The sequence below is a fragment of the Muscardinus avellanarius genome (assembly GCF_963383645.1).
Source record: "Muscardinus avellanarius genome assembly, chromosome: 3".
NCBI lineage: Eukaryota > Metazoa > Chordata > Mammalia > Rodentia > Gliridae > Muscardinus > Muscardinus avellanarius.
This window is the reverse complement of record NC_137788.1, coordinates 128,208,668-128,229,863: the sequence shown is the minus strand read 5'-3', so window position 1 is coordinate 128,229,863 and position 21,196 is coordinate 128,208,668. Positions and strand designations below refer to the sequence as shown.

General features: G+C 41.8%; 1 protein-coding gene across 4 annotated transcripts in view; it reads right to left on the bottom strand.

The window, feature by feature from the left end:
* TLN2 (talin 2) overlaps nucleotides 1–21,196 on the bottom strand; it is a gene marked incomplete at its 5' end in the record, with an annotated part of 195,398 nt that overhangs the window by 142,224 nt on the left and 31,978 nt on the right. For all 4 annotated transcript variants that reach the window (XM_080692222.1, XM_080692223.1, XM_080692224.1 and 1 more), the window contains 6 exons: nucleotides 179–287; nucleotides 2,519–2,632; nucleotides 3,481–3,661; nucleotides 5,934–6,010; nucleotides 6,784–6,885; nucleotides 13,377–13,532. In XM_080692222.1, coding sequence (XP_080548348.1) covers nucleotides 179–287; nucleotides 2,519–2,632; nucleotides 3,481–3,661; nucleotides 5,934–6,010; nucleotides 6,784–6,885; nucleotides 13,377–13,532 — 739 coding nt within the window. The remainder of the gene's footprint in view (nucleotides 1–178; nucleotides 288–2,518; nucleotides 2,633–3,480; nucleotides 3,662–5,933; nucleotides 6,011–6,783; nucleotides 6,886–13,376; nucleotides 13,533–21,196) is intronic.

The window sequence follows — 21,196 nt, the reverse complement described above, 5'->3', positions numbered from 1 at the left end:
AAAGGAATGAGATGTTCCTTATATCTTTCCTAGATCATTGGAAGAAAATGCCGAAAGCCGGCCAAGTACCTATAAATACACTGCCTTCTCACGATATGAAAATCTGTTGTTTCAATCAAAGACTTTTTTTTTTTTAAGTACAAAACCACAATATACCACAAATTGCTCAGGGACTTACCAGCCGTGAGGTTAACAACTGAAGCTGTTCCAGCTGTGATAGCATCGACTTGAGAATGGATTTCGTGTTTGGATTCATCCACTTTGTTCTGAACCCATACCCTAGACGCCTGCAAAGTCAGACAGAAACATGACACAATAACAGCTCAGAATTACCCAGGAGACCAGAGAAGTCGGGCCATAAAATGAGACCAACATTTTGGTTACAACTCTCCTGACTGGGCTGGCGCTGAATGAGCCCCTGAGTCGACTTACACGACATCCTTAACAGGCCTCTTCTTTGCTCAGAGATACTGACTGGCATATGTGTTCTGTGCCTTAAACTATTTTTTTTTTTTTTAAGATTTTAGGGCGGGAAATTCTACTTGGCTTTATTAATGCGTAATAATAATACTTCAAGTCAGCACTAACAGTTGTTGGTCATTTTTACCTTTTTTAATTGGTGCGTTGCTGTCTTATATTTTCACCTTTCTTTTTAGGGAGCAAGGTTAGAATTGGGGGTTCTAGCTCGCAAGGGTTTTCTACCAGTGAGGGAAATGTCTCCTGTTTACATGAACTAGTTTCCTGGGCAGCTGAATCATGCTCAAGTGGACCTGACACCTTTCTTGGCAGGGCTGGGATCGGAGGCCAAAACCCCTGTTCTAGATCTGGCTCTGCTGCTAACAGGAGATAGAACTCTGGGAAAACTATATCCAGGTCCTGAGCCTTACCTCTCACCTGCTGTAGAAGTTTTTATTTTATTATTTTGAAACAAGGTCTTGCAAGTTGCTGAGGCTAGCCTCGAACCTGCAATCCTTCTGTCTCAGCTTCCCAAGTACTGGGATTACAGGTGTGTGCCACCGTGCCCGGCTTGATGGTTCTTATACTTTCTACTTCTTATGTTTTATTTGAACCTGTGACTAGTAAATTCTGTTTTCTGGCATTTCAAGGAATATCTAATAAGTGATCATTTACATTGGTAGTGATGACCTTGTTGGTAAAGTACAGATCTGCTTTCCAAAACATCTCAAAAATATTCATTTAGGTTCAGGATCTATCTAGCAGTAATGAATATTATTGCATTCTAATTCTTTGAAAGGTGGTGAAGCAGGCATGTGAATGCCAAATATTTTAAAATGCTAACTCACAACTGTCCTGGATCCTAGATACGGGGGGTCTGCCATATACTTTTGCTCTCAAGCTCTCTTTAGGTACTTTGGATAAACAGTACCGAGGCCACCAGGAAGCTCCATGCACAACCATATGAGACAGAAGACAGGGACGAGGTGGAAGGCGGTTATCCCAGCCAGACAAGAGGAGGACACAAATCCTCTCTCAGTCCTGGCTCCTGTGATGCCATCAGTCCACCCTAGGGCAGAGGTGTCCAACCTGACTGCCCATTAGAATCACCCAGGGAGAACGCAGCACACCGATGCCCAGGACACCGATGCCCAGGAACTGCCCACTGTGATGATGGCATGAGTGGGGGCCACAGGCTTCGTGTTTAAAGCTCCTCGGGTGATTCTAATGAGGAAAGCCAGGGTGAGAATGAGGCTGCTGGCCAGTGCCTTTCAAACTTGAATGTGCACACAGCTGGAAAGCTGGCTAAAATGCAGATTCTGGCTTAGTGAATAGAGGCAGGCCTATGATCCAGCACCTCTCCCAAGATCCTGGGTATTACTGCTGCTGGTTTGAGTGGTGAGGAGAGTTAGCTGGCTTTGAGCAGTAGCAGCTACAGAAAGGTGTCTGAGTCAACCACCTTCCCCACTGCAAAGTTCAGTAATACTAGAGTGATTTGGGGGTCCTCAAAGTATGGTCCACAGACAAGAGCATCAGCATCACCTGGGATCTTGTTAGAAATGTTCTCAGGCCCCATCCCAGATGTACTGAATCAGAAAAAAATGGGGGCTTGGGCTCAGCAATGTGTTTTCATACTTGCTCCAAGTGATTCTGATGCCTGCTGAAGTTTTAGAGCCACTGATGGCAACCAGCATAACACTTAATGCTCACTGAGCCCTTACTAGGTACGAAGAATTGTGCACCTGATCAGATCAAAGTGGAGCCCTAATACGGAGGGTGAGCTGCCCAGATTCACCCTGCCAGGATACGGAGCTGGTATCTGACTCCAGATCACTGGACTCTCGGGTCCAGATTCTCAGCCAAGGGTACTGCCAAGAGTCAGTGGCAATGATCTTTTCTTCTGGATGTAACTGAGAGTAAAGACGCAACATCTTGAAAAGTACCTGGCTTTCCTTGTCACCTAGTTGGAAATAGATTCACCTAGTTGCATGTAGAGAGAGCTCATTACCTTGCTTTCTGCTAGGACAGAGACACAGAATGAAAACCACCGGTCAATATTTACCATATCCTGGCCAAGAGGTGGCAGCGAGTCCAGCTCACTGAGGTCTTCCTGGGCCTGCTGGACAGCGTGCATGCTTGTATTGATTGTCCCCATGAGGGCCTGCTGAGCTGAGGTCTGCAAAGGCAGATGATACACGGCAGTCATAGCACGTTCCTGGGACTGGCATGGCCCTCCATGCAAAACAGCGAATCTGAACTCTGACAAGGGTCTATCTTAACAAGCACCTGAATTATCTACCATTCCAACCTGGAGGCCAAAAATATACACTGAATTATATTAATAGAATCCAAAATGAAGGTGACTGCAACAGAGGGATTATAATTAGAAGACGGCGGAGAGCTTAATTAGCTGACAAGAAGGCTCAGCTTTGCAGAGGAGCTAGGAGGAATCTAATCGAGTACTGAGAACAAAAGATCTCATACAGAGAAACTACACGGGTGTTAAATAAGAATGTTTCTTCATCAGTACTTACAGATTCCATCCAAACTTATATTCAACATGCTTTTCCAGAGTCAAATTATGTCTGAGCTTTGAGGCTTTTGAGTTTCAAAAGTTCTTGCCCAATAGCAAAGGATTGCCCAGGCAGGCCTGAGAAGCACAGAGTCAGAAAGACTAGCAGAGTAGAAAGAAATCAATGACCTCTGGGATAAAAAAATGTCAGGATTACAAAAGACCTGGTCTATTTCTAAGACTCTCCAAGGCTATCTGAGCCAATCAGCTTGATGTTCCTCTGGCAGGGGAGCAATTAGAAGTCACATGGAGAGGCTCCTAATGCCAACAATGGAAACCTTGATCCTAGAGAGGAGTGATCAGTCAATCTGTTAAAGGAATGCGCAACTCAACAAGCTATAATTCAGATGAGAGCTATGGGTTCCCCCACACACCCTGCCATTGCAGGAGCATCCCCCCTGCACAAGGAGGCAGTGTGCTGGTGGACAGGGGACAGGCACAGGAATCCTCACCAGTGGGGGCATATGGCCTCGGTGCATCTGTCCAACCATGACCTGCTGTTGCGGTGAGGGCATGCTGCCAATGTTGAAGGTCTCGGGCCCGCTGGAGCCGGAGCGCATCACGGCCGGCAACGCTACTGAGCCATGCTCTACCTTCCCGGTCCGGTTGAACTGCTGCTGTAAGATGGTGGACCTGGAGGGAAAGACAGCTGGTCACCCAGGGAGTCAGCTGTGGAGCGTGGAGTGGAAGGCACACGGTGCCACAGGTGTCTCCTGTGGGTGACACTCTAAAGTAACAGGCCAAAAGGCTCAGAAGGGCCCCACGCACTACCACATTCAGCAGTGGAGATGATGACTTCTACTCTTCCAGCCAATAGGTTCATGGTGCTAGGCAATTTACTTTCATCAAAATACAGAACACATATTCCTATAATAGTGATGTTTCAAGTGAATATTTCAAATACCCTGATCTATAATTTGGTAAAACATATCTGAAAGAACATTTACTCAACAAGTGTCTACTACGTGACATTTTCCATTCTAAGCCTCAGAGAGAGGTCGTTTATCCTTAACTTGAAGGAAGAAATGTGTGCGTGAACTTAAAGAAAATCTCTCCTGCCCCAGGCTCAAGTCCACTGGTCACGGAGGATGCCACATTGACTCTGAAGCCTTGAGAAACTTTGGCACCTTTCCCAAATGATTTCACTTTCACCTAGAGACTGGGAAGACTTAGGGTTTTGTTTTGTTTTGTTTTGTTTTTCAGTACTGGGGATGGAACCCAGTGGCATTCTACCTCTGAGCTACACCCCAGCCCCATTTTTTTATTCTTTACTTTGAAACAGGGTCTCACTAAGTAGTGGAGGGCCTCACTAAGTAGCTGAGGCTGGCTGTGAGCCTGCAATCAATCCTCCCATGTCAAACTCCCAATAATTTTTTAGCTTATTGATGCTTTTTTGAGTGAGTGTTACATGCAAAGAACTTTGATTATCTCAAGGTAAGAGGTGTGAGGGTGGCATTTCTTTCTCAGAAATCTAATAGACAAAGCCTCAGGGAGGCCCTGGGAGCCCGTGTGCCTTTGCAGGCTGCTATATTAAGAAGCAGGGACATGTGTCTCAACCCATCATCGAACATCCTGTTGCCTGAGGCAAAGCTGACCAGCCACACTGGGATTCCAAGGAAAAGACATCCGTAGAGAGATATAAATGTCTATGGAGAGGGTGATTCTAGGGAGGTAGGTCTGAGGGATGTAGGAAGCAGAGTGCTTCCTGGTGAGATCTCAGAAAAAGAGCAATACAAGAAGTGGAAGGTCTAACCACGGCATACCTGGCCCCCTCCTGCTTTCCTGGGTCAAGCCAGCAGTGATGCCCTAGGCAGTGGGGGGCTCCAGGACTCCAAGGCAGGCAGGAGCCCCAGCTCAGACTCTTACTGGGCAGCTCCCATGGGAAGGACAAGTGCAGCAGCCACCTTAGAAATGAACAGCTCACCCTGACAGGAAGGACTAGCTGCACAATTTCCATCTAATGGTCATTAATAATTCCAAGGACTTAAGGTGCTTTGCCAAACACTAGCAAGTGCTTGAAATGCATCACAGCCAGCTTGGCTCCATCTCCTGTAATCACAGGGGACAAATGGAAAAGTACCTTCAGAGTGCTTAGTAAGCAGATCGCGGCTGTGGTGGAAAGGGTGGGAATGTGGGCGGAGAAAGTACTCTGGCTAAGCAAGTTCATTATAATGGAATATGCTAGACTCTTCTGCCAGTGTACTATGGGGAACATCACAAGATGTGAATCTGAGTCCTGGCTCTGTGTATCTCAACTAACTTCATGATCTTTGGTTTCTTTATCCATGAATTTGAGATAATAACACTTGGCCTAATTCTTACATAAAAAGTTGCTGAAAATCAAATGAGATAGCATGCTGGACACGCACCGTAAAATGTAGACGAATAGTTATTACGAAGCTCTATTTGAATAAAAAGGGCGCCTGTGCAGGTTTTCCAAAGTATCACTTAGTAGATGTTTCCTAATTTTACTATATTGGTTTTCTTGTCTATAAATGAGGCTAACTTGAGAATGTTCAGAATTTAAAATAGTGATGAGATCATAATAAAAGTGTATTCTATCTGCCAGGCATTGTTATATTGGATTTATTAGTAACTTAATCATAAAAACCTACTAGGTATTGCCATTGTTATATCCAATTAATAGATGGTCTAGTACAGATAGAGAATTTGCTCTGTGTCTTTCTGAAATCCGAGCCCTCCCCTGCCCCCACACAAGATATAAACAAGATATATACAACACAGATGCTGCTGATCTGGGTACCATACTTAGAGAGTCAAGACATCACTGTATCATGCACTATCATCTCCTGGTGATGCACTTCAGAGAAATGGACCCAGAGCTGGCAGGAGCAAACGTGTCCACCTAAGGGGAAGGTGGCTTCCCAGGACTCCTGATACTCACTTTTTTGGAGAAACCGACTCTTCCAACATAGTTGATTCCTCATCTCCTTCTAATCCAAATCTATCTTTGCTTTGTTTCTGGAGATAAAACACGATGAAACAATAAAAATTAGCAGATTTTAGAGTAAGAAACTTTGAAAACAACTTTTGAAGGGACTCAAGCAAAAATTTTAAAGTGTGCCTCAAATTCCTTGTATTACAAATTTAATAAGTGATGGCGAGTAAAAGCATGACAACAATGAGAGAGAAATCCATGACTTAATTCACAGATACATAATGTCTTCTGTCCTTATTGTGATTTTACACAGCAAAATATCAAGGTGTACATATTAGTATTCAATCAGAACTTGATTATTTGAGTATACCTTGAAGCCTCAAGATATGTTTTTTTCTGTATACCACTAAAGGCATTTAGCCCCATTATACTTGGTAAAAACAAAAACAATCCCATGAAAACCACAAAAAAAAAAAACATTTTACTTGGTAAAAACAAACATTAGCCCGTGAAAACCACACAAAAAAATTTACCATTAATTTGGGTCTTTATAAAATTGGTAAGGAAAACATAGCTGCCCAGAGAGGAAGATGCTGAAGGGCTAGTCAGGCTCACTCATTAGCTAAGTGACACACCATTTCTCATTAACCAGCCATAAATGATACAGTATGGACCGTGGTGAAGAAATTCTCGTGGGATCTCAAGGTCAAAGATCTCACACTCAAGCAGTCTTAATGTCAAAGATTAAATTAGCGAATCAAGTATATCAATTAAGGTGTTCCTCCCTCCCCCCGCCACAGTAGCCACATCATCTAAATTGAATCCTGCTTTCCCAACCTGCGTCAATTTCAAATACCTTTTTGAGGATGATGTCAATGTATCCTGCAATCAGCTGGGATATTTGCTCCCCCTCTGTGGTTTGTACTGAATAGTAGCTTTCCTGATACTCCCCAAAGTCCTGGAAAAACAAACAGCAGTAGAAGAAATGAAATGCAGCCACGTCAGACCTACCAGCAGTTTAAGGCCTAGAAAGAGTCCAGTTCTGGAACAGTATGGCAAGGACTCATTTTCCCTCTTCCTCCCTTCTAAATAATGCTGGGCACTATAAAATTTTTCTGTGTTGGTAAAAAGGCTCTGGAAACTAGGCAGGCAGACTGGCTGGAGTTCTCATGTTTTCCTTTATATTCCACATACTTTCAAGGCTAGGAGATGGAGATGTCTGAAAATTGACACCTCCAACAGGTGTCAACGTGCTGGGAGAGGGAACAAATGGAGAACTACTTGGGAGCCTCAAGCCTACCCAAATGGCCCTCACTGGTCGGTGTTCACCAGCAAGTCCAGGGCAGTGAAACTCCAGGCCATCGTAGGGTCTGTTCTCAACCCAGGCACGTGAACAGTCTGACCTTTTTGCCGCTGCAAACAGAGTAAAGCCCTGGGACTCCCTGACTCGGGCTTCATGGCTCTGGCCTCCCTCCAACCAAGGTAACTGAGCCACAGCAGGAAGCCCAGGGAAGTGTCTCCTGCCCTCAACAACTGAATCTACAGAGCTTGAGCACAAGCCCAGACAGCAGCAAGGACAAAGCCGTCCAGAACAGCACCACAACATCCCCACAACGGCTCAGCAAAATGTAATGGCTGCTGCAAGCAAAGCCTATGGAGGAGCTCAGGACACTGCGCACGCATACAGTGTCTGACTGAGCAGCTGCCTGCTAGCACGGAGGACGCAGGTCAGATCAAGTCGCCCAACATAGTAACCAAGAGGCCTCGTATATAGTGAAAAGCACTATTCATATCAGAAACTGGGACAACCACAATATGAACAAGAAGACTAATGACTGAAGCCAGTGAGAGAAGTAGCTACTAGAAGGACTGTTACAAACACTCACTAAAGTATTATTAGCAACTATTAGTATTAGAGTTATCTGATAGGGATTTTAAAGTGAATTTATAAAAAACTTCAACAATAATTACAATATCTCTCTGTAAAAAAAAGCATAAAGTTTCAAAAAGAAACAAATGTCATAACTAAAAATAGCCAAAGACATATGACATCTGACCTAGGAGCAAACATTAACTTCAATGCCATCAAATTTCTCGTGTGGAAACACAGATGAGAAAAAGTGGTGTGACTTTTTTTAAGTGCTGAAAGAAAAGAACCATCGACCCCAAACACTGGATCTGGAAAAGTGATCCATCATGAGAGGAGAGGAAACAAAAGCATCCTCAGATGAGGAGGGACTAAGAGTTTGTTGCTAGCCGGGTGTGGTGGCACACAACTGTGATCCCAGTACCTGGGAGGCTGAGACAGGAGGAACACAGGTTTGTGGCCAGCCTCAGCTACTTAGTGAAGCCCTCTGCAACCTAGTGAGACCCTGTTTCAAACTAAAGAATAAAAAATAGGGCTAGGGGTATAGCTTGAACGTAGAATGCCCCTGGGTTCCATCCCCAGTACTGGAAAGAGGAAAGAAGAAAGAAAGAAAGAAAGAAAGAAAGAAAGAAAGAAAGAAAGAAAGAAAGAAAGAGAAAGAAAGAAAGAAAGAAAGAAAGAAAGAAAGAAAGAAAGAAAGAAGAGAAAGAGGAGAGGGAGGGAGGAAGGAAGGGTTTGTTGCTAGCAGACACAGACTTAAGGAAGGGCTAAAGGGAGGCTCCAAACACTAAGCTTGTGGGTAGCAGGAGGAGGCTGGGATCTTCAAAATAAGAATAAGAAGATGGATATAAATAGGTATGAATGTAATAGACTATCCTTTCTTCATGAGTTTCTTTAATCATATTTTTGAAGCAAAATATACAACACCATGTCATATGGTATTTAACGCATATGGAGGAAATGTTAAACAATTTTATTCAGAAAGTAGGGAGGGTAAAGGAACCTAAATGGAAGTAAGGCTTTTATACTTCACTCAAAAGGGGGGAAAATCAATACCATCAGGCTGTAATCAATTTTATATACATCTATGGTAATATCTAGAATAAGCATTAAGAACACTATACAATTTATGTGCTAAAAAACATAACTCATTCAGAGTAGAACTCTTAAAATGTTCAAATAACTCAGCCGGGAGTAGTGGCACACCCTTGTAATCAGGAGGCTGAGACCCCATGATTTCGGTTCATTGACAGCCTCAGCTGCGTAGTGAGGCCCTCCACAACTTAGTGAGACTCTGTTTCAAAATAAAGAATAAAAAGTAGGGCAGGGGGTGTAGCTCAGAGGTCAAATGCCCCTGGGTTCCATCCCCAGACCCGAAAAAAAAAAAGTTTAAATAACTCATGGTAAGATAAGAAAAATGGAAATAAGAAATATGAGGGGTAAACAAAAAATTTAAAATAGATTTAAGCCATGACAAGTCAACAATTAGCTTAAATATAAACAGTCTACATATACTAATTAAAAGACAGATTGATAGAATAGGTTAAAAAGAAAAAACACAAATCAACCAATTATGTTTTCTACAAGAAACTCAATTAGGAACATAACAATATATGTAGAATGATACAGGATGAAAAAACATGTATGATAGAAACATTAGCTTTAAAAAACAACTGGCTATATTAATATCAGACAAAGTAAATTTTAGAGCAAAATATTATTAGGACCAAAGAATGTTACATGATAAAACAAACTCTCCTTTAAGAAGAATCTTAAGTGATTAGGCATCAAATAACAAAGTTTTCAAATACAGGACAAGCTGGGCATGGTGGCACATGCTTGTCATCCCAGTGCTTGGGAGGCTGAGGTAGGAAGAGAACAGGTTCAAGGCCAGCCTTAGCTACTTACGGAGGCCCTCCACAACTTAGTAAGACCTAGTTTTAAAAATAAAGAACAGCCGGGCATGCTGGTGCACGCTTGTAATCCCCGTGCTTGGGAGGCTGAGACAGGAGGATTCCTCATGTTCAAAGTGAGCCTCAGCTACTTAGTGAGGCTCTCAGCAACTAAGTGAAACCCTGTTTCCAAATAAAGTATAAAATAGGTCTGGGAGTCACACAAAATAAGAAATTGGATGCTTTCAGTAATATGCGAAAGCTAGGGAGAAATGGTAACAGGAGGAACTCTAGATGAAGAAGGAAATCCTGTAGAGGAGCAAAAAAGGTGACCTAACTGAGGGAAGGGGGAAAGAGGGAAACTCTCTAAAGCACAGGATGTACTTAAACAGACATATCAAAGTCAATCACCAAGCCAAGCATGGGAAGGCGGGAGAGGGAGGGAATGGGGTGGAGATCAGGTAAGGGCTAATTGGCTGATGTGTGCATATATGTCTCCACAAGTCTTTTATCCCATTAAGATGTATGGCTACAAAACACAAATTAAAAAAAAGAAAAAAATACATAGAATAGGTCTGGGAGTATAGACTAGAGGTAGAAAGGCCCTGGGTTCCAACCTCAGTACCACAAAAAAAAAAAAAAAAAAAAAAGTGCTGGGGGTATAGCTTGGAGACAGAATGCCTCTGGGATCAATCCCCAGTACTGCAAAAAAAAAAAAAAAAAAAAAGATAGAATTAAAAAAAGAAATAGAAAATTCAAGATCATTGTCGAGAACTTCCTTCCAAGCACTCTAGGACATTCACCAAGGATGACCCTATCTTTGTATATAAAGGAAATCTTAACATTAAAAATCATGCTGTTATGCTAAGTGAGAGCAGCCAGACTCTGAAAGTCAAGGGTCACATGTCTTCTCTCTAATGTGGAAGCTGGAGAGAAAACAGGAAACAAAAGGGATTCTGGGAAAATGAGAAGAGAGCCGGTGGCATAGTGGAAGGGGGATGGGGAGGGGAAAAGAAGACTTGATGAAGGAAAGGGTTCAAGCGGCACTATGGACATGAAAGCTCCACTCCATCTCACTACATGTGGGTGGGGCGGGCGGGGATCCCAGTGACCACACTGAGTGCTGTGCATGTCGGCTCGCATATGTCGGCCCTCACCGTGACGTGTGCTTGCATGCATCAGTACAAGCATACTAAAAATAGCTCCTAGTTACCACTGAGAAACAACACTACAGACAACTTTAGCTTTAATAAACTACAAGAGAAAAGTTTTTCTATTATAACTGTTGAGTAGAGGAGGTTCATTATGAAATACATAGATTATGTTTTTAAACCAATATTGTTTACTTTTTTCCTAATTAGACCTCTAAGTTCATGCTTTAGTAGTAAACTTTGTTTATATATAAGCAACAGTTTAATAATGAAAATTAGCATGCAATTCCATTGCTACTTGGAAATCCTTAGTAAGAATTGTTTACTTAAGCCAGGCATGGTGGTACATGCTTGTAATCCCCACACTTGGGAGGCGGAGACAGGAGGATCGCGCAGGTTCGAAGCCAGCCTCAGCTGGCTTATGAGACCCTGTTTCCAAATAAAAAAAATATAAAATAGGTCTGGGAGTGTAGCCCGGAGGTAGAAGGCCCCTGGTTCCATCTCTAGTACCATAAAAAAATTACTTAAAAATATGAATCCTTGCTTTAGTATCTGTAGATAAGTGAAGGTAAAACAAAATTTTAAACTTCAGGTGAACATTGATTTAAACATATAAATATCTATGACTATTTTAAGAGGACAAAATGGAAGTAAATATTCTGGAAGGAAACGTCTGGGTTAAATTACAGTTGTTGAATGCTATTTTGGGTCATATTGTTGAATTATAAGTAATTGAGTTTTAATAAACTCAGCAGGCCTATTTTGAAGTATGTAAATAAAAAAGGCTGTAAAAATATCTACTGAATATGTTCTCTGACCATAATGGAATCAAGCTAGAAATCAATAACAGAAAGGTAACAGGGACATCTCCAGGAAACTCACCATAAAAGAATCAGACTAGAATTCTACAAGAGAGACAACAGGAAAATCTCTAAACTCTTAGAAATTAAATAACAGCTAGAAGTAGAAAGGAAAGAAATATTACCCAATATAAACCTTAACCAAACTTTATATCCAATAAGAATACTAACATTCATTCTCTCCTTTGCTTGAGGTAGTTACTGAAATTATCATAAGTGTTTATTTTTTAAGTAGTTACTGAAATTATCATAAGTATTTTTAAGATACTTGTTTTTAATAAAGGAGTACTTAAAAGATAGTTTTAAAAAACAGGAGGAAATGGAGGGAACCATCTTGTAATCCATTAAGATATATGACTATAATGCACCAAATTTTAAAAAAGATAGTTGTCCTCATTCTACCATTCCCACCATACTTTCTACCTCCCTCCCCAAATGTAACACTATCAAAGTCTTTTAGCAGTTTTTTCCTAGTATTTCTTAAGAAAATCCTCATATTGCAGAAGTAATCCATGACTTTCTGTAATAGTAGATGAGGACATGGCTCTGTAAGTATAAACACCCATATTTTTAAGGGTCATGTAGATGCGCTACTATTGATCGTAGGAGAAAACGGGTACGGTTTCTGCAAATTCTTTTCAACAGGCATGAGTGTTGATACCAAATTAGGTAATTAATGACTTCTTCCAAACTCCTTCTTTATACTTTAAAAAAAATGTTGAGATCTTGTCTAGATTCAAACTGATGTTTAAGTACTCATCAAAGACTTTAGGAGATCCGAAGAAAGTGACAAATTCCAACACTTTTGGATTTTTCTCCATCAACTTGATCTACAAAGCACCTGCCTTATCAAGTTTCACACGTAAATGTGGCTGCAGGAGGCTGCGTGGCTATACCCTTCACAGGGGCCTTTGGGCTACCTTTGGGCTACGCCCCCAGTCCTATTTTATTTGGAAACAGAATCTCATTAACTTGCCTAAGTTGCTGAGGCTGGCCTCAACCTGTGATCTCCTGTCTCAGACTCCCAAGTATTCTTCTAGTGACAGATACTGAGTTGGGAGGAGGATTCAGAGGTCAGAAGTAGTCCTGGAACAAACACCTATTTTCTGAGAACTTCACACTAAGCATTTTATCGTCATCATCTTGTTTATGTTCAGAATTCTGTGAAGAAGGTGTTCCCATTTTATAGCTGGGGTAATTAAGGCTCAGAAAGGAGAGAGAACTTGAGCCAGGTCATAAGGCTAGGAATGGCACACTGAGGAGTCAAGATTACCCCCAATGACGTTGTTTCCATTGTATACTCTGTGCATTGTCTAGGTAGCCTGGGGAAATGTTCCCAGGCCAAATATCATGTCAGGATGTGTGGATAAAAAGGCTAGGACGTTTGTTCTCAGGATATGCTAGGGATGTCATCAGCAGCACACAATCGAGCATCCCCCAGTGAGCAGCTCTTTCTAGTTAGTGAACTAGAAGACCCAGGTAGAAGGAACAGTGGGAACAGAGACTGGGTCTGCTCTAACCTCCCTTACTTCGGGACCACTGCCCTGTCTGCGTGTGAACTGGCACCCCCTCCACACTGGCTCTCCAAGGCCAGAGGAACCATGGGCTAGGACCTGTTTGCTCTCCTGCCCCACAAAATCCCCCCAAGGCCACGTCCCTCCCCACCTGCCAGTCCCTACCAGCGTGAAGCTCTTGGGTGAGGCCGCCCAGCGCTTGACTGTGGTGAGGGGCCACTCCTGGAGCACCTCCTTGGTCTTCTCATCCACACGCATCACCGAGTCCTTGGTGATCCCCAGCAGCCGTGGCACCAGCTTGTTCTTCCCCTTCATCTTTTCCTGAAACAGCAGACACCAAACATCAGTCTTCTCTCTCTGAATACGTCAGGTCATATTATGTTTTATCAGGGTCTCCCCACATTCATCGTGTTTCAAACCAGGCAGAGATGTTGGGAAGCCAAGGTCCCGAGGCCAGGTGAGAATTAAAGGACAACAGCTAGAACGGAGACACAGGAGACTGTAAAGATCCACAACGGTGCGCTTCCTGGAAGGAGATGCTATTCTGTAAGGCAGGTTGCTCCCAAACAGACTACCTTAGAGAGAGAGGACTAAACAGATATTCAGAGGAAAAGACCCTAAGGTGAATTCCAAACACTGTCACAAAAAATCCCTCCAAGGCCACATGAATTAAAATAGATTAAAATGAGCCTTGCAGGTACTGGGATTACAGGCATGCTCCACCATGCACTGCTTTGACAATTTTTTTTTTTTTAAATAATTCTTAGCCGGGTGTGGTGGTGCATGCCTGTAATCCCAGCATTTGGGAGGCTGAGACAGGAGGATGCCGGTTCACGGCCAGCCTCAGCTACTTAGTGTGGGCCTTTGCAACTCAGGGAGACCCTGTTTCAAAATAAAGAATAAAAAATAGGGCTGGGGGTGTAGCTTGGAGGTAGAATGGCCCTGGGCTCCAGCCCCAGTACTGCAATAAAATAAAATAAAATAAAATAAAATAAAATAAAATAAAAATTCTTGGCTAAGCCAAATATGAGAAGGAGGAAGGGGGGGATTGAATGGGGTGGGAATTGGGGAAGGGCTAAATGAGTGATGTGTGCATGTATGCCTCTACCATCTTGTACCCCATAAGATGTATGGCTACAATGCAGCAATAAATTTTTTTAAAATAATACTTGGGAATTAAGGAAGGTATAAAGGGGACCACTTTTGATTAATGGCAAAGCCTTCAAAGAAGAAAATGCATAAATATCTATCCAAAGCCTTCAAAATGTTCCTCCTTTCACAAAACTTGCTTTAGGAGCTATTTTTAAAATTACAAATATAACAATTATGTCACAAGAAATTCAAACAGTTTATCATATTAAAAAACTGGAAGAAAACCCATTTTTCAATAATATTCTATACACAAAATACAATATGTCTATACAATGGATTAGCCTATAACTATTAACAATCACAGTGTAGGAAAACAACTGGTTTTGTGAAAATAAATGATTCGCAACACAGAAAATAAAAACAAAACAGTATATATAGCCCATCCCCACGGGAAAGGAAAACTTTAAAAGAGGTTTATGTACAGTACATGAAGAAATGATGGCAATCATTATTTCATGTGATTTGCCATATTTTCTTGTGCTTTTCCTCATTCCCCAAATTTCACTTAATACATATGCATTTTTAGTGTTATCAGTAAAAAATACTTTTCAAGCTATAGTTGCTGAAACCTAGCAACACCTCAACCACTGTTCTCAGAGGAATACACGCCCATGTTCACACAAGTGAGGCATGTATGTGTGGGTGTGTGCTCACACTTCACCCAGGTCCCGGCTCCCCACTGGCCAGAGCCCACAGTTTAACAGCACGATTCACTTGTCTCGAAAGCATCTCCAAAAGGTTGGTATCACCATCATTTTTCTTTCTGGGAATGAAAAGACTATTTATTTGCCTAAGGTTGAGAGAGACACAAACTCAGCACAAACGTAGCTTAAAAACATCTGACTTCAAAAGCAGACTTCTCAGCCCCACACACTGTTTTTAGGATGAAAATAAGCACAGAAAAGGCTGAAATCATCCCCGGGCCCCTCACCTGATGTGCATGCGTACACCAGCTTCCTCACAGGAGGACACGTGGTATCAGGAACTATGTGCTGTCTGAGTAAAGAAGTATTATGCCCTCAGCCTAAGTCCTTACAAGACACCGAAAAGAGTGGATTCTTTTTTAAACAGGCTAGTTCCACCAGGGGTAAAAATCAGTGCAGTGTAGTCGAGGCCCTTTAATCCAGTTTGGCTTCAGAAGCCACACAGACATTTAGGTTAAGGGGTGCCAGGAGCTAACTTAGCTTCCCAGGGTTGGCCCAAGCCCAGCTTCTTGGACCCAGAAAGGTGTCAGAGATGAACTATGGTCTGCAGCTCTCATTTAAACCTCTCTCCTGTGAGGGCCTCTGGAATGCAGGAATGTGAGTCTTGATGAGTTGCCCCAATCCAGCCTCAGAGAAGTCAAACTGGGGATGAACACCATCCTTGGACATCCCACCAACAGGTCACAACAGGGAAAGGTGATACAGGGAACTCAAGAAACACTGTAATTGGCCACAGAGTCCACCATCACGGGATACAATTATTTTAGCATCTACCCACAAAACTCAGAGTAGCTGGAGAAAGTCAAAGTTAAAATGGCTCAGGGCTGGGATAGCAGTAGGGTCTCGCCTGGCATAGAGACCAGCTTTACATCCTTAGTGAGAGATAACAGGAGGACCACAAGCTAGTTAGGCTCACCCTTCCTGTGCCTTGGATCTCACACCCCCCTTCTTTCCAACCTTCAACTTGCACAAACCAGCATCCTTTATCTTTAGGAGATAAGAGAAAGCAAAGACAGGCTCCAGGGAAGACCCATCCATCTCACATGCTGACACACAGACTGTAGCTGTGATTTTTGCCAGCCTTTCAGAAGTTCTCTCTCAAGGGGGTCCTGATTAGGTTGCTTTGGTTTGGAAGATGTCTACAATTCAAAACTCACAAGCAGGAAAAATGAGGCACCGTACAGAACAGAGGCAGGATCTATCAATAAGCCTGACCCCTCTTCTTTCAAATGCTCCTCTGTGGTTACTCTAGGTTCGGAGCTGGTGGTCAGAGGTGCTCAAGTTGCCTCCTCGGCTGGCTCTTCTCCCTGGTGCAGGGATGGGCTGGTTCTTATGTCACCAGTGCCTCAGATCTGAGATGTGGAGGGATGGGATCTGGATAAGCCTTGGCATGCGAGGGCTCTCCCTGCTCACTTCAACCAGCCTCAGCCCAAAGGCTCCGCATGGCGCAGCTGAGCTTACTAGAGCTCTGTGTCGCTTGGTGACCAAGGGCTGGCCTGTGCCTCTTAGGGACATAGCAAAAGGGCTGGCTGCTCAAGAGCAAAGCCCGATGTTAAAGACTCCGTTTCTTGGACTCTTGCTAAAAGTGCCTGCCAATCTATCTTGACTTCACTTGCTTTCTAAGATCCTCTGCGTTCCACCCTCTGGGATCCCTTCGCAAATCAGGACAGAAGGGGGTCCACTCTCCAGGGCCTCACCTCAAGGCTCTGGCTGCAAAGGCAGGGACGTCTCACAGGCAAGTGTGGAAGTGAAAAGTCTTACGCGAAGGTTACATTTTTCGGGAATGAAGCAAGACCCTGGGCAGGTGATGGGAAATGTTTTACCTCTGCTCACAGGGGTCGAATGCAGCAGATCATGATGAATGTGTACGTGTATGTCCCTATCAGTCTGAGCTACATCGTGATGTGAGATTACACTGCAACAATACAAGTATATTTTTTAAAAGTCACAGACATTTATCTCACCTCAAGGATAATCATCCCTCCTATTCCGAGTTTCTTCATCTGAAAAATGGAAGTGGTAATTCCCTACAAAGTTTTAATGAAGTGAGTTGACAGACAAGTACAGTTTTGCAATGTGAGGATATTTGACAAACTTCACCCTTCCCAAGTCTCTGAAACCCCTGACCTTAAGTCCTCCATCTCTACTTGATCTTTAGCATCCATGATGTCCACCAGAGACTGGAAAAGTTTTTCTGGAAAAGACCAGATAATAATCATCTTAGGCTTTGCCAGTCATACCCCTCACATTTGCCCTGAGTAAAATAGTATATGTGGACGCAGCAGTATATTCCTAGTTCTCTTGGAATATCTACGACTAATCTCAAGGCTGTGTGGAATAGCTAAATGTGTTTAGTATCAGTGTTTAATTGTTTAGTAAATTATAATTTCATTGACTTATTTAATTTAGAGTTTCTAATAGAAGCCTATAAAAGTCAAGAACAAGGAGATGGAAAGCCCACTTTTAACTTATTTCCTAAATTATACAAATGAACCTCCTTCACAATTCAATGCTATAGTCCATTTGAAGTTAGAAAAATCTGTTAGTTATGCTTAGAAAACTTATTATCCATTAGGCAGACAATGTGGGGTGGGGCTGCTATTCTGCATGCGAGCTTTTAAATAATATACTCTAAATTGTTTTGCTGATTTTTATATATTACACTAATGGTTTAATTCAAATGGATGATGTATGTCAATGATATATACCAATTTAGTTGGCCAATTTACTCAGCTTAGCAATATGTCTAAAATTAGTAATTTTGTGTATGTCGTAACACATATGGAATATGTATACTCAAAATTTTATCACATTGGTGAAAAAATCATGGAGAATCTAATGCCATGCTCACCAACTGAAAGACTTATCTTAGCAAAAATATCAGTTCTCTACAAACTGACCTATAAATTTAATGTAGTTTCTATCAACACCCCAGCAAGGGTTTGTATAGATATGGACAAGCTTATTCTAAAGTGTATATGGAAAGGAAAGGACCTAAAATAGCTAAACCAATTTTTAAAAAGGAGAAAAAAGAGTAGGAAATACTCCACCGGGTGTTAAGGCATATAGAGCTGTAGGGATCAGCACAGTGTGATATTAGCCATGAGACAAACACAGAGAGAAATGGAACAGAATAGAGAACTCGGAAATAGAGCCATACAGATGTGTGCAAGTAAATTCTAAAATGATGCAAAAACATTTTAATGCAGGAATGATAGCTCTTTCAAAAATTGGTGCCGGAACAAAAACAACAACAACAACAACAACAACAACAACAACAACAACAACAAACAACAGCAAAAAACCCTAACCCTCACACCTTCTCCAAAACTAATACCCCATCGATCAAGAACCTATATGTAAAATATAAAACTGAAAAAAAAAAACCCTCAAAGGAAATATAGGAGAAAACCTTCAGAACCTAGGGATAGACAGTTTTAGATATGAAACCTAAAGCAAGATCCATTGGAAGGAAATATCTGGGTTCCAACCCCAGTACCACACACCCACAAAAAAAAAAACATACACCTCTTTAAAATGGAACTTTTGTTCTGCAAAGCAAATTGTTAAGAAGATAAAAAAAAAAAAGCTACAGAAAGGGAGAAAATGTTTTCAAACCAAATATTTGTACAGCAATTTCGACTAAGTATAAATAAAGAACTCCCTAAATCTAACAATGAAAATAACTTAAAGCAGTCTAATTAGAAAGTAGGCAAAAGACATAAACAGATATTTCACCACAGAGGATATAGAGATGGCAACCAAGCACCTGAAAAGATGTTCAGAAGTCATTAGCCATTAGAGAAATGCAAATTAAGTTCACAATGAGATAGCAATAAACGTCTATCAGAATGGCTCACGTGAAAAAATGACAAAACTGAGTGTTAGAAAGGAGGAAATGAGCACAGTTCATGCACCGCAGCCACTGTTTGCAGCGTGGCAGTGTTTTAGTCAGCTTTTCTAGTTGCTGTAGCCAACTACCTGACGAGAATAACTTAGATGAGAAAAGATTTATTGAGCTCACGGTTTCAAAGGCTCAGTCCACAGTCAGCTGGTCCCAAGGCCGAAACTGCAGTGACAGTCATGACAGAGAGATGCAGCTCTCAGGTAAAGTGGCCAGAAGGGGGTGTGAGGAGGAGACTAGAGACATCTCTAGTCCCCAAGCCTGTGCCCCCAGTGACCTCCCGCTGCCCCAACCTCTCAGCCTTCCTGCGTTGAGGACATTCATTCAACACATGAGCTTTTGGGGGACATTCTAAACCCAAACCACAGCAGGCATTTCTTTCTATTTCTTCTTTCTTCTCCTTATTTTTCTCACTCTTCCTCTCGCTGTGGTATTGGGAATTGAACCCAGGAACATCCTACCACTGAGCTACCCTAGCCTCTTTAATTTTATCTAAAAAAAAAAAAATTGAGTTGGGCGTGGTGGCACATGCTTGCAATCCCAGCATTCGGGAGGCAGGGGCCAGAGGATGGTTCATGGACAGCCTTAGCTACATAGCAAGGCTGAAAACAGATGTGTGGTTCCCAGAACTGAGGGGAGGCAGTAGTGCACAGAAATAAAAGGTGCAGGGGGTTTATGTAGTGCCAACAGGGTGGCATAGGGATCTCGTGTACGGATGAAACTGAGTTCTGTTTCCCGATTATGATGGTGGTTACACAAATCTACACACACGATCGAACTGCACAGAACTAGGCACATATGCAAATAAATGCATGCAGAACTGATGAACTCTGAATAATTCTGTGTATTGTCCCAGTGTCCATGTTCTGGCTATAATATTGTACTCTAGTTACCACTTGAAGAAACTTGAAGTATATATAAGATCTCTATTTTTTACCAATTTTAATCAGTTATATTCACATACGTTATTAGTTAAGGTATATGATTCATCTACTTAAAGTATATGATTCAATGGATTTTTATTATATTCATAGAGCTGTACAATTATCACCAGAGTCATCACATAAGAACAAAACCCTATAGCCTACAACTACCGTTCCTCTATGCTCCACACCCTGCTCCGTCCCTAAGCAACTACCAACCTACGTTCTGTCTCTATAGACTGCCTCTACCGGACATTTCATATAAATTGAATCATATAGTATGTGGTCTTTTGTGACTTTCACTTAGTAAAATCTTTATCAAATCCATCTATGTTGGATTTCATGGCTGAATAATATTGTACTGCATGAATATACCGTGAATTGTCTGTCCATTCACCAGCTGTGGGATATTTGTGCTGTTTCTATATTTTGGCTACAGGTTGCCGTAAATCTGCATTACAAGTTTTGCGTGGGCATACACTTTTCAGTTGGTTCTCTTTGGCATGAATACCGAGGAGCCAGATTGACAAGTCATATGATATCAGTTGATAGACAGTTTCCCAGGGTGGTGGTACCTTTTTACATTCCCACCAGCAGTAGATGGGGGTTCTAAACTCTCCATATCCTTATCAACCCTCATTATTACTTGACATTTTGATTCTGTATCATTAATTTCCTAGGCACTCATAATTACTTCAAGATAGAAAGTTTAAAAAGTGATCCAGTTTATCTTGTTGTAAGATAAGATAACCAGAGCAACAAGTAATAATAATTTTCTTTCCTAAGGTAGTTCTTTTTTCTTTTTTTTTCTTTTTCGTACTGGGATTTGAACCCAGTGACATTCTACCTTTGAGCTATACCCTTTGCCCTATTTTATTTTATTTTTTGAAACAGAGTCTCACTAGGTTGCTCGGTGTCTCACTAGATTACGGAGGCTGTCCTCAAACCCGTGATCCTCCTGTCTCGGCCTCCCAAGTCCACCTCCATTCCTGCCTTTGATTTTTATTTTTTATGTCTTACTTCATTTCTCAGGACTTTCAAAAATGATGTTAAAGGGGAATGACATGGTAGACACATCTGTACTGATTGTCATTGACTTCCCTCCAGTATTTCACTGTTAAGCTTTATATTGATGCTAAGTTTAAAATAGATACTCTTATCATGTTGAATCGACACATTTATATTCCAGAATTTTAAAGAAATATTTTTTAAGGAGAAGTTGAATTTTATCAGAAAACCTAGTGGCTTTACAAAAAGGATCATATGATATTATCTTATTTAACCTACTGGGTTGATATTCAA